The sequence below is a fragment of the Charadrius vociferus genome, unplaced genomic scaffold (assembly GCF_000708025.1).
Source record: "Charadrius vociferus isolate BGI_N301 unplaced genomic scaffold, ASM70802v2 scaffold675, whole genome shotgun sequence".
Lineage (NCBI taxonomy): Eukaryota > Metazoa > Chordata > Aves > Charadriiformes > Charadriidae > Charadrius > Charadrius vociferus.
Window position 1 is genome coordinate 72,871 of NW_009648554.1, and position 13,273 is coordinate 86,143.

The 13,273-nt window shown below is 36.3% G+C and overlaps 1 protein-coding gene across 1 annotated transcript in view; it reads left to right on the forward strand.

Moving 5' to 3' along the window:
* Positions 1-13,273, forward strand: part of LOC104287393 (A disintegrin and metalloproteinase with thrombospondin motifs 6-like) — a 160,151-nt gene that overhangs the window by 58,828 nt on the left and 88,050 nt on the right. Inside the window, exons 7-8 of the mRNA XM_009886090.1 lie at positions 1,819-1,862; positions 5,354-5,459. Of these exons, the coding sequence (XP_009884392.1) occupies positions 1,819-1,862; positions 5,354-5,459 (150 nt within the window). The remainder of the gene's footprint in view (positions 1-1,818; positions 1,863-5,353; positions 5,460-13,273) is intronic.

Consider the following 13,273-nt stretch of genomic DNA (forward strand, 5'->3'; position numbering starts at 1 on the left):
CCCAGCCAGTCATGCCATCATAGAAGGCTATCAGATTAGTCAAGCATGATTTCCCCTTGGTGAATCCATGTTGACCACTCCTGATAACCTTCTCTTCCTCTACATGCTTAGAGATGACATCCAGAACAAGCTGTTCCATCACCTTTCCAGGGATGAAGGTGAGGCTGACCGGCCTGTAGTTTCCTGGGTCCTCCTTCTTGCCCTTTTTGAAGACTGGAGTGACATTGGCTTTCCCAAGTCCTCAGGCACCTCACCTGTTCTCCATGACCTTTCAAAGATGATGGAGAGTGGCTTCGGAATAACATCTGCCAGCTCCCTCAGCACTCGCAGGTGCATCCCATCAGGACCCATGGATTTGTGGGTGTCAAGTTTTCTAAATGTTCTCTAACCCGATCCTTCTCAATCAAGGGAGAGTCTTCCTTACTCCAGGCCCTCTCTCTTACCTCCAAGGTCTAGGGTTCCTTCAGTAAAGACTGAAGCAAAGGCAGTATTCAGTAACACCGCCTCCTATGTATCCTCTATCACCAGGGCACCTACATCATTCAGCAGTGGGCCCACATTTTCCCTTGTCTTCCTTTTGCTACTGATGTACTTGAAGAAGCCCTTCTTATCGTCCTTGACATCCGTTGCCAAATGAGCTCTAGCCTTCCTTGTTGCATCCCTGCATACTCTGACAACGGTCCTATGCTTCTCCCAAGTGGCCAGTCCCTTTTTCCACATTCTGTAAACTACCTTCTTCCATCTGAGTTTCTTCAGAAGCCCCTTGCTCATCCATACAGGTTTTCTGCCTCCTTTGCCTGAGTTCTTGCTCTTAGGGATGCACTGATCTTGAGCTTGGAGGAAGCGGTGCTTGAATATTAACCAGCTCTCTTGCACCCCCCTTCCTTCTAGAGCCTTAGCCCATGGCATTCTTCCAAGCAGGTCTTTGAAGAGGCCAAAGTCAGCTCTCCTGAAGTCCAGGGTTGTAATTCTGATTTTTGCCCTGCTTCTTCCACGCAGGATCCTGAACTCCACCATCTCATGGTCACTGCAACCAAGGCTATACCAAACCTTCACATCCCTAACTAGTCCTTCTTTGTTTGTCAGCGCAAACTATGCTGCAGAAAACATTTTAATTCCATTTTCAGCTTCAGATACTTACATGTTAACTACAGAAAAAACCTTATTGAGCTTCTGTATTTGAAGGATCATATCCAAAATGATGAAAATTCTCCCTTAAAGATGTTATATATCTTTTGGCAGAAATATGTTTTTCATTTTAGCTTGTTACAGTGTACTCTTAAGACACATGTAATCACTAGAATACAATGAGATGGAAACTATAATGGCAATTCATAAGATTTTTAAAAAATATTGTTTGTTGTAAAAATTGAGTTATAGTTTTTAATTTGAATCAAAGTTTAAATAGTAGGAGTTACAATTAATATTGTTTAGTTGATAAGTATGAGACTGTAAAAGGATTTCAATATGTTCAAAAAGTAAAAGTGTTTTGAATCAGTAGCAATCTACAGACATGCTGGTATAACTTCGTAACAGCATGTTAGACTGCTTTATGGAGCCAGTGATTACAAAGATCCACATTAACCTTTTTTTTTTTTTTCTTACTGGCAGGTGTCCCACTGGCTTGAGGCCAGCAGCTGTGAGTGTACTGCAGCTTGTGGTTTACACCAGAGTGTTGAAAATGCTGACACCAGCCGGCTGCACACAATTAAGCTGTTTGCAGTCTGACAATTTGAACTATGATACAAATATGTGATACAAAATATCTTACAAATTTGATTCTCTAACATATGTTATCTACTTTTTTCTCCTTAACAGATATGATATCTGCACTTATAAAAACAAGCCTTGTGGAACACTGGGTAAGATTATAAAGAGAAATTTCAGCTTGTATTTGCTGTATTTCCCTGCTTTATACTTGGCTATTAGATCTTTTTAAGTTTATGCTTTCAAAATTTTGCAGTTTTATAAACATCAATAGCAAAAGGGCAACCTAGATGGTTTTATGCCTTGATAGATTGCTAGAAGTTTAAATTAAGTGAGCTGCTGATGGGCCTTTCTTCTTTGGCAGCTTTAATGCTGATAAAACCTAGCAGATGACTCAAACTTACCAAGCAATAATTAGAGGAGAGGACTTACTGTTTATTTCTATTTAACCTGTCTCCATAATCAATTTTTTAAAAATACAAATAAAAGACCTTATGAAAGTTTAAACTAAAAACCACAACAAAAAAAACCACCCACCAAACCCAACAAAAACCTCAACCCCCCAAAAAACACCCTACAGAAGAAACAGGCTTTGAGATTTATGCTATTGGTCTGTTGTACACAAGGAGTACAGCTTCAGACTGTTAATTTCACAGACTTAGAGAAAAATAACACAGTGGTATAAATTACAGTAATATTGAACGCTTTAAAATAGTGCTTTGACAAAGGAGAAACAATAGCAACCTTTAGTGCAGGATGGAGAACTATCGTTCTCTCCATACCTAATTTTGTCACCAAAAGTTATTTACTATACTATAGTTGTTACCTTTAGCAGTGCTTTAATGTATGAAAGAAACATTATTCTCAGTGTATATACTTTTTTTTTCCAGTTCGGATCCTTTCATATAAGCCTCTTTCCCAGAATTCAAGACATAATTCTACTTCAATTAGTTCAAGTTATTAATACTTTTCTCATAATCAGAGCTCATAATTTAATTTGCTTTGTCTTTCCTTGTATTACTGTATGCTTTGCTAGCCTTAACTCATAGTGATTTTTCTACAAGTCTTTCTCAAGTCAGCATGATGCTTGTGGCACAGGGAAGTAGTTTACATGGGGAAAGGCATCAGAATTTTGCCTGCTGTAAATATAAACAAAATCCACAGCATGTTTTAGTAAAAGGTAAGTGATGATGAATTCCTAAATGTAATTGATTTTCTTTTAACATCTGTGTAGAAGAGACAAAACTGAGGAGGCTGTCTATATAATTGTCTTTGCAATTGTAGTCTTAAAAGAAGAAAGCTTTAAAGGGCGTACATTCACTGATGAACTATTTGATATTTGTATGTGATATTTTTAACACAGATCATTAGTGAACTATTTCTTACTGTATCAGACTTTGGCATAAAGGCAAATACTTCCCTTGAATCCAGTATAACAGGGGGTAGACTTTGGCAAATGCTTGATTTTTATTTTTATTTTTTAAAATCACATATGGTATCAGTTCCAACTCACTGTTATGGGACCCTTGGCAACAGAACCATGACACTTTATTTGCATTATAGGCACTGAATTGGAGAAGAGGCAAGGCCCTGTGGCCCTCTTTTGCAAGGCATAATACGCTTAAGTCGCACTGACCTCCAGTAAATAAAGTTAAGCATATATTTAAAGTGTCTGTGAACAAAAGTCTCAGGTTTCAAAAGGTCAGAAGAAAGCTAAATCGTTGGTGTTCTAGGAAGAAACAGAAGCAAAGGATTTACTGTGGCATAGATGTCTCTCTCCTATTCCAGTTTCCTAAAATAGAGAATCTTGCATGGAAACTCTTAGAAAAGATAGACCTCAGATGTCTTTGTAGTACCTCTGTGGCTCCAGTGAAGAACTCCTTTTTAAAATCTGAGCCATAGACTGGGTTTTGGACTTGATCTCTTCCACTTTCTGCATGGATGGTAAGGAACTGTAAATCATTAATCTGGTCCTGTAAGTCACTGAAGCAAGTGTTCAGTTATAAGATCTGAAGATAGAGATGACTTCATCACTCAAATGTGGTGAACTTTGCAGGGGAACATGACAGTTTTTATGTAAGTATTGCCATGTTGTCTTCAGAATGTCCTAATCAATTAGAATAGCATAGTTTAGGCAGGTGAACTGTAATTATTATATTTTCTACAGGTTGCACACCGCAAACAAATTACAGATTTTTCTTAATTCATAGAATCGTAGAAACATAGAATGGTTTAGGTTGGAAAGGACCTTGAAGATCATCGAGTTCCAACCCCCCTGCCATAGGCAGGGACACCTCCCACTAGACCCGGTTGCCTAATGTTTAATCTAAACCTGCCCTCTTCCAGTTTATATCCATTCCCCCTCGTCCTGTCACTGCATGACCTAGTAAAAAGTCCTTCCCCAGCTCTCCTGTAGGCCTCCTTTAGGTACTGGAAGGCCGCAATAAGATCTCCCCGGAGCCTTCTCTTCTCCAGGCTGAACGGCCCCAGCTCTCTCAGCCTGCCCTCATAGGAGAGGTGCTCCAGCCCTCGGGTCATCTTTGTGGCTCTCCTCTGGACCCTCTTCAACAGATCCATGTCCTTCTTATGTTGGGGGCTCCAGAGGTGGATGCAGTACTCCAGATGGGGTCTCCCCATACAAAGATATGTGAGATATGTGTACATACAAAGATATGTGAGAAGCCTCAATATCAGTGCTTCACTCTGCTGACCAACTCCTGTGACTCCATATGACTTGCTAATATGGACACAGCCAGGAAGCACTTGTCATCTTATCACTTGCTTCTGTTAGTCCAAACAGAATAATTTGAAGTAGCTCTTTTTCCAGTCATTGTTTTGTTATAGTGTAGTAATCTGAGCAGGTAATTTCCTTAAAGAAAGGATTACTGCTTTTTTTTTAGATAAGAAACCTTAGGGAGGAATACATTAAATAAATCTGATGTTTAGAGCTTTCTCTAGTGGCAGCAAATTATGTCTGCAGTATGTTGTATGATACTCTTTTGCCAAAGAATATATAAGATAAGGAAGAGCTTTCTCTCTCTAAAGAAAATTTTTAAAAGCACTCGTAATACAGTAAGGTTTTAATTCCAGAAGATGATGGGTGATAAGTGGAAAAGACTTCAATGGTTAAATGAATGCTTGCTATTAATGCTTCGTCTCTCTTCATTGATGCATTCAGTTTTGCTTTTATATTTTTTTTTAATGTACCATGTGGGGCTTGTCGTAGCTAAAAAAGTTGCTTGTATGTTTTTATGAACCCACTCAACTTAAATATTTCTTTAGAAAAATAATGTGGATGCATTTTGCTTTCTTCAGGCTCAAGAATGTTAAAATAGAAATGTTTTCTTGAATTCCCTCTCCTGGCTCAAGTTACTAGGTGGTCCCAAGTTGCCAGAAGTAAAATTTATAAATCTAACCCCTAGTCTAGACATTTTCCAGCACTGACTGCAGTTCAAAAAATTTTAATGTCTAGCTGGCAAAGTGAAATTCCCCCCAGTGATTTTTGCAAATGACTAGAAAGTTAACCTTTTGCAAACTGCTCCTTCTGTGTATAGAGGTTATTAAAAAGAATCCAGGCATTTATAACAAGGGCTTTTAAGATTGAAAAACTTTGGCATGACCTTTGTGTCTCCTTCTGTTTATTCAGGCTTGGCCTCTGTGGCTGGAATGTGTGAGCCTGAAAGGAGCTGCAGCATTAATGAAGACATTGGCCTAGGTTCAGCTTTTACCATTGCACATGAGATTGGTCACAAGTGAGTGAATTTAAAAAAAGAATACGTTTTAATGTATCACCTTTTTAATATTAGTTTAATAATAGATATTATTTTTCCTGCATGGCTGTACAATCTCTATTTTGGTGCTCCATTTTTTTGTCTATAGTATTCATGAGTGGCAGTACATTTTATTTAGTATATGTCTCTAAGGGCTTTAGCTTTAGTATTGAAGACTTGTTTACCCTTTGATTTCAGATTACAGTTTAATCTGTGCTTTTAAGATTTGACTCACAATCTTCCTACTCTGTTTCATATTTTAAAATTTTTGGCTTTGAAAATTTTCTCTCCCCCTCCTTCTTTATGAAACAAAAGCGGTTAAAAGGTATTTTTTTTAATTTTTGTTATTTTGTCTTACATTTTTATTAATTCTTACTATTTTCATTAAAACATTGATTCTGTTGTCAATATTCATACACTTTCAGTCATCTTTCACTCAAGCATGAAATATATAAAACAGTCATAGAATCACTTGTTACATTTTAAGCACCAGCATATCATTTTAAAGAGCATGATGTTATGAGACTGATAAAATCCACGTAGTTTGGTCTGGAAATATTTTAGGTCTTCCTTCAAAACACAGCATTGTTAGTACTTTGTGATGACTCTAAAAATACTAGGCACCTTCTATTATCAAGAAGTTTCCTTCTTTGTTTACATGGGTTGACCAACACTGAGTTGTGGATGACATGTTTTTCCAATCATTAGCTGATGCAACTGCTAAAAGTTCCAATGCAGACTGAAATGGAAGCTATCAATTTGCTGATCAAAAGCAGGAGTTGGAAGTAAACACTTATTTCCAGCCCACCTATCATGCGAGATAATCACTGGGCAAGTATCATCTCATTTATATTATGTATGAAAAAAACACTGTAGTTGCACTGAAGTAGATGAATTCTAGAATCCAAAAGCAATTGTATAAGATCTGAACAAAAATAATTTAAAACACATGTAATTTTCATAATCTTCATTTCCTTCCTCCTTTACTTGCATGAGTTCAAAAACATAGGATAAAGGAAAACATATTTGAGGAAAGAGCTCCTCCAAATCACTCATAGTTCTGCAATTCTTGTTAATAACATCTCTTATAGTAATATGTGACCTTGCTGTGAATTTAAGTCACGTGTTTAACAACAAAAAACCTACAATACCACATCTTCATTCTAATCTGTATGTTATGCAACTACATCTTTTATGCAGGTTATTCCACAGATACATGAAAATAATTTAAATATATGCAGCTATTTTATCATGTAAAGCTGGCATGATGACAAGAATTGATTTGAAGAGCTTAGACTTTCATTAGAATCTGAGAAAAACAATATAGCCAACAATATATCCTGTGATCACAGGATTTTTTTTTAACGTCTGTGTTTTTTTCAATCCCTATCTTTTGGCTTCTTTTATATAAGGTCTTTTAAAATTCTGAAATCTCAGCTCTTCGAGGCTTTCGCTGCCTCCTGTAGCTTGCATGACGTGTCAAATGCTGATTTGAAATATAAGTAGAAATCATATTCATTAGATTTTATCTGATGCACAGTGATTAAAGAAAGTTGCACTGCAAGCACGGTGTTAAATGAACATACCATGTAGATAAAGCTGAAGGAAGGAGGAAGGGGGGGACATTCGTGGTTATGGCGTTTGTCTTCCCAAGTAACTGTTATGCATGATGGAGCCCTGCTTTCCTGGAGATAGCTGAACACTTGCCTGCCGATGGGAAGCAGTGAATTCCTTGTTTTGCTTTGCTTGCATATGCGGCTTTTGCTTTACTTATTAAACTGTCTTTATCTCAACCCACGAGTTTTCTCACTTTTCTGATTCTCTCCCCCATCCCGTCAGGAGAGAGTGAGTGAGCAGCTGTGGGGTGCTTAGTTGCTGGCTGGGGTTAAACCACGATACCTTCAGTAAAAGCTGGAAAGAGTACGTGGGCAAAAAATCTTCAAGGCTTATAATATTTTGTGCTATCCACTCATCACTCCCCATTCACCCATAACATGACTGAATGCCTCTCTTACTAAATCAAGCAAGTTATTACTTTCTCTTGACTTCCTGCTTCCTTGAGCGCATATTATTAATGAATGTACTAGAAGATACTTGCATTTGTGAGTAAAATAATGGTTTCAGGGAGCATTGTAAGCTTTTTTCTTTGGCTGTGCCACAATGATTGCTTTTCTCTTCAGGCATACATGGGAAATAGGAAATTGGCTTCATTGTCAAATGAAAAATAGAAGCATTTAAGTGACATGTCTACACTGAATATATAACATACACTAAAAAAGCACTCAAATTAGAATGGGAGGATTTCATTTTTAGAGATCATGTTTTTATTAATGATATAGTTGCTGTGGAATACTGTTTTTGTTAAAAAATGTTGAACTGAGGAATAAAATTCTCTTGTGATTAAAAGAGAATGTTAATGGTAATATGTATATTCTGGTAGATTCTTCACAATTTCTCCAAAACTGGATTTCTAAGATTCTCTGATGGGAAGTATGGCTCAACTTGTTATTAGTTTCTAGTAGCTAATTAAATTATAAAGTGATGAGAAGTCATTAGATCATCCAATCTGACTTTCTGTATATCACAGTGTATTAAGTTTATCATCTCATTTATTCTTGTATTGATCCAAGTAACTTGCATTTGTTTGAAGAACAGTATCCAGAAAAGCACTTAGTCTTGAAGACTTAGAAACTGAGAGCGTGAATGTGATTATTATGGTCGGTCATAATTTCTGTTAAATATTTATAAGTAATTTTAACAATATGTTTTTGGCTTCTGTTCCTTACCACTTGTAAGCTTTTATTATAGTTTTGATATATATATAACCCAGTTTTAGTGTGGATAAGCTGTGTGCAGTTGAGACTCAGAACTAGCTATTTTCATTGAAGATGACCATACACTGGGATCTTGAGGGCCTAAAGAAGGTGTTAGATTAACAGTTTTATGGTTGTTTCTCCTTATGCATGGTTCTGAGAACAGCCTTGTATTGCTCTTAAAACTTCCATGAGTCAGATAAAATTCAGAGTGAGCCCTTCAGCCTTCAGAATAGTGTCTCTAGAAATTTGATTTATGATGCTTGACTTTAAGGATGCTGAAGAAATGCTTAGATTTCTGGTAAGCAAAAATCACAACCAGTGATTTCTCATGGCAGGAGTGAGAATTTAATGTGTATCCCCTGCATTGCCAAACAAAGTTTGACTTTCTCTTCTTAATGAAGAAAGGAACTATTTGCCGGCTTGAATATGCTCTTAATGCTCAGACAAGTGTAAGATTTAAGATCCAGTCCTATTTTGTGTTTCCCTACCAGCTGAGTTAGGGGGTTTCTGCTCTATGCTTTTTTATTTGAATACTTTCTGAACTGCCTAACTTGCCCCATGCACACTGTACAGGACAGTTAGTTGAATTGATAGGGAATTCCAGGTTCCATTGAAAGGGGTATGTCCCTAAAAGAAAGGCGTTGTGCCATTCATTGTCACAGTCCTATTGAGTGAGCTGAGATCTGGAAACTAAATAAAGTGAAAAAGAACAAGTAAGATAAAAGGGGGATGGGAATTGAAATGTCAGAACATGAGGATAGTGGACTAGACTTAGAACAGAGAACTGCCCATAAAACTCTGAGTAAGGAAAGAATTTACCAGTGAGAAATATCTATAGAGGGCCGTATGGAAGGAGCAGGGAGAAAAGGCTGGTGGCTAAAGTAACTTCTGAAAAGTCAGAATTGTCTTGATTTATAGAAGATGTAATGAATTGAAATTCAGAGGAGTTTGACAGTGAAATCTTGATGAAAAGGAGGTGTAAGAAATAGTAAGGAAATAGATTATAGTCTAATGAAGTAAATTGGTTGCAAGATGAAGAAAAATAATATTTCCTAGCATGTATTCAGTTCTGAATTAGTTCATACGGCTAAAATGTGCCTGCAATTGTAGCATTTTTTAAAGTCTTTTTTAGTCTGTATGCAAAGTAGAAAAATAGCATAAATACCCCTACTGCCCCTATGAGAAAGTTGGTCTTCAGTGCTGGAGTAGAAATTTCTTATCTAGGAAAATGTTATCCTGGAGGCACTTTCAGAAGCTGGTTTTCTTTTCCTCATTCTTCAACCATCAGAGCGCTTCATGTTTGATCGGGCAAATCTCAGCTGCATTATAGGACCTGAGTCTGGGTGAGATATTTTCTAGAAGAAACGCATCTCCAAGGAATATATATATTGTACAACTAGTAGGAAAATACTCCAATCTGAGGTAATAGGGACACATATACCAAAGTTCAAAATATGAAGCACAACTAGGATGAATTTTACTAAGATCACTTCCCATCAGCTCTTCCTTGAACAGATCTCCAGTTGATGGTGTCTTCATTGTTTTATCTATGATGATGATATCTTCCATCTTCAACTATAGCAGGGCTGACACAGTCTCAAATCTACATTGTATGAACACCTCAACACCAGCCAGAACAAGTTAAAACTTGTCCTTGCTAGATGCCTAGGATCATCTGAGAATGACGACTTAAAATTTTAGGGACAGTTTAAGTAACTTTATTTTTTACTTAAGGGAGTAAATTGACTGGACAAGCCACATAAGACACTATATATATTTTCTTTTTTGTTAAAGAAATATTATTTTAAGTCTGCCTTTGTAATACTGCTGGTATAAAAGCAGGCAACTTCTATTAAAAAATATATTCATTGGGACTTTAATAATGTATTGTGCGTTATAAAGTGAAATGTCATAAACGGACTAGAGAAAATTCTGGTTTCTGTGATATGTTTATATTTAAAATATGGAAAAGGTTTCTGTCTGTAAAATATTATTTGAAGTATAGAATTAACAATCCTAAAATCATTTGTCTAACATTAAAGCATTCTAATCAAGGAAAAGGAATGTAGCAACATTTCACATTACACTTAACAAAAGTGTAAGAATAAATGGGGGTGAAGAGGGAGGTTATACAAACCTACAGGGCATCGTGAATTTCCAAAGGAAAGCTGAGCTCAGAAGTTTGCTTCCTGATTAGAGGCAATACTTTCCACTTAGACCTACAGTGTAGAGACCTGTTTCATTCATACTCCATCTTTGTGTAGCACACAAACCTTATTTGATGTTACTCGTGTGGAATGAAAGCTGGATATCTATGACAATGTAAACTAGGAGGAGAAATTTGTGCTCTACTTTTTCTAATATTCCCATAGAAGTCTGCCATTTCCTCATGTTTCAGGTTTCTGAATAAGCTGCATTTTTTTCAGTAAAATAGAATTTACTGTGTTTTTAAGAGCTCCATATGTTATTTAATACTAAATTATGCTAATACATCAAAATTATATTTGATTTGGTGTTTGATCATCAGCCATAACTCAGAGAGGAATGACATTTAGGAAGTAAACAGGGAAAAATGTTATGCTAAAAGTATGCTAAAATTACGTTTAATTTCATGGCAGGTATGCTTGCTATAAAGCTACCATTATTCAATTAGTTTGTTTCCCAAATTTTCAGGGAAGTAATATGAAGTCAAAATTTTAAATTCTACATTACTTCAAAATAAAGGATTAGGGATGCTCCAAACCATATAACAATGCAGGAAATCAGCAGTTAAGGTTAAAATCCACATTGACATGGAAATAGAAAGTAAAGTAATGATTCCTCCCTTGAGAACAGTGCAATATCAGGTAGTTTCAATATATGCTATCAATGTTTGTGATATCAAATGAAAATACAGATTTTTCAAGACCATACTTTTTAATTCTTTTTTTTTTTCTCTTCATAATGTTGTTTAAGGGTGAGTTGCCATTTGTGTGCAATTATGAAGCTATAACCAATAATTTTATAATATTGGCTAGAAATATATGGAGCTCTTCCATGTAGAGAGGGAGGGGAGAGCTTTCTCTTATGACATGGTATGAGGGATACAGTAAAAAAAAAAAAAAAAGCACTGAACTTCTATTGCTATAAAAACATGAAGATTGTATTTTCTCCAAAAATTTACCATAACATCATATCAATTCATAAATATTACACTGCTAGTAGGGATGAAAGTAATTAACAAAATCACCATGAATGTCCACACAGAAATTGCTGTGTGGGTAGTTCATAGCTCCGATATTGTAGGAGAAACATATTTTATTCTATAAAATATTTTATTTTAAAGAAAAAAACAGTTCACTTGAGTAGCATATTTCAGATAACTTCAGTGCTATAAAAGTGCCTAGTATACAAAATAAAACTCTGTGAGCAGTACTGAGGAGCATGCAGATTGGTTTGGATCTGTCTTCTCTGAATCTTAAATGTTTGGATAATAAATCAAGATGGAAGCATCCTGGCTGTCTCACAAAAATAACTGCTGTCATTTCAGATATATCAGCAATAAGTGTTTTGGCAACTATAGCCATCATAATTCAGAACCACCCAACAAATCAGAAATTTCATCTTAAATACAAATGAAGTTGTAGGGACCTGCAGTATTGTTCCTTCCCAAGACAAAGGAAGGTTAGACCAGAAGTTTACATTCCTATCCTTCCCTCTGTTTATACTCCAGGATCTCTGGTTATCTATTACTGTTTTATTCAGTGCAGTTGAGACCAGTTGTCTCCCCTGTGATTTTTGAGGTCAGATCTTAAGTTGGATGTGTATTGCAAATAATTCTCTCAGATATTTTTTTCAGATATAAGGAAAAAGATTTCCAAGAAAAACCATAAACTGTTCTATTGCAGATGTTAGTAAATGAAACAGACACAGAGCACTGGTCAGACCTGCTACTGCCTTAGCATTTTTAAGTAGCATACAAACTATAGAGACATTGCAGGAGAGTTTCAATTATGATTTTCAAGTCCTTGGTGCTGCTGCTTTGCACAGTTCTTAAATGTAATGTAGGCTCTCTCTTGGGAAAAGAGGAGCCATAATGCTAGGAAAAAAAGTGATTCAGAGCTGCTAGGCTAAACACCTTTCCTTGAGATGGTAGGCAGAAAGGTAACTTCACAGCAAAACTCCCGTGTCAGCTGAGAAGACTTCTCACTCTCTCCTTGCTTTTTAAAGCCAGAATTATACTGGTAGTTTTAGATGTGCTCTTTAAGCCAGTGAAAGAAATATAGTCTGCATGTGTTTAGTCAGTTTGAAAAAGGTAAGTAAATTATAACAGTGGCTCCATGAGGAGCATTTTATGCTCCTTCCGTTCTTCCCTGCCTTTCCACCCCAATCTAATTGCAAACATGCTTTTGTAAAAGATGTAGCCTTAATGTAATGATGACCAAAAATAACCAACATGTTCTGGTGGAAATAAAACTGGTACTTTGGACAGAAATGTGTTCATAGGAGTCTAAATTACTGGGCTGTAATGGCATGCTGCTACTACCATCTTCAGAAAAAAATGGCAGTAATTGCAAAACCCCTTTCATTGCATCAGAAAAAAATTATTTGCACCTAATGATCAGTTCCCTCCTAAATTCAGAAGCAGCGGCAAGTAGAAGAGTCTTATTGGAAGGGAATAGATGATTTAGGTGAATGAATAGTTATAAAAAATGAGAATACCATCAGCTCATGAAAAGGCATTGAGTTCCTGTGTGCAGCTTCATAGACAACCTTTTTATCAGACATACCACTGCCACCATCAACATCTTTTCCATAAGGAAAGCGGATAGAAGAAGGAAAGCTGTTAAACTACAAACTTTGTTCTTTTTTTTTTCGATAGGCTCAAAAGATATTAATTTCCCAGACAGTTGAAGTCAATGTCATTTCTTTGACAAGGGGAATATACTAACTAGGGATAAGCTTGGATATCAGAATTAATCAACATGATCCAATTCAACT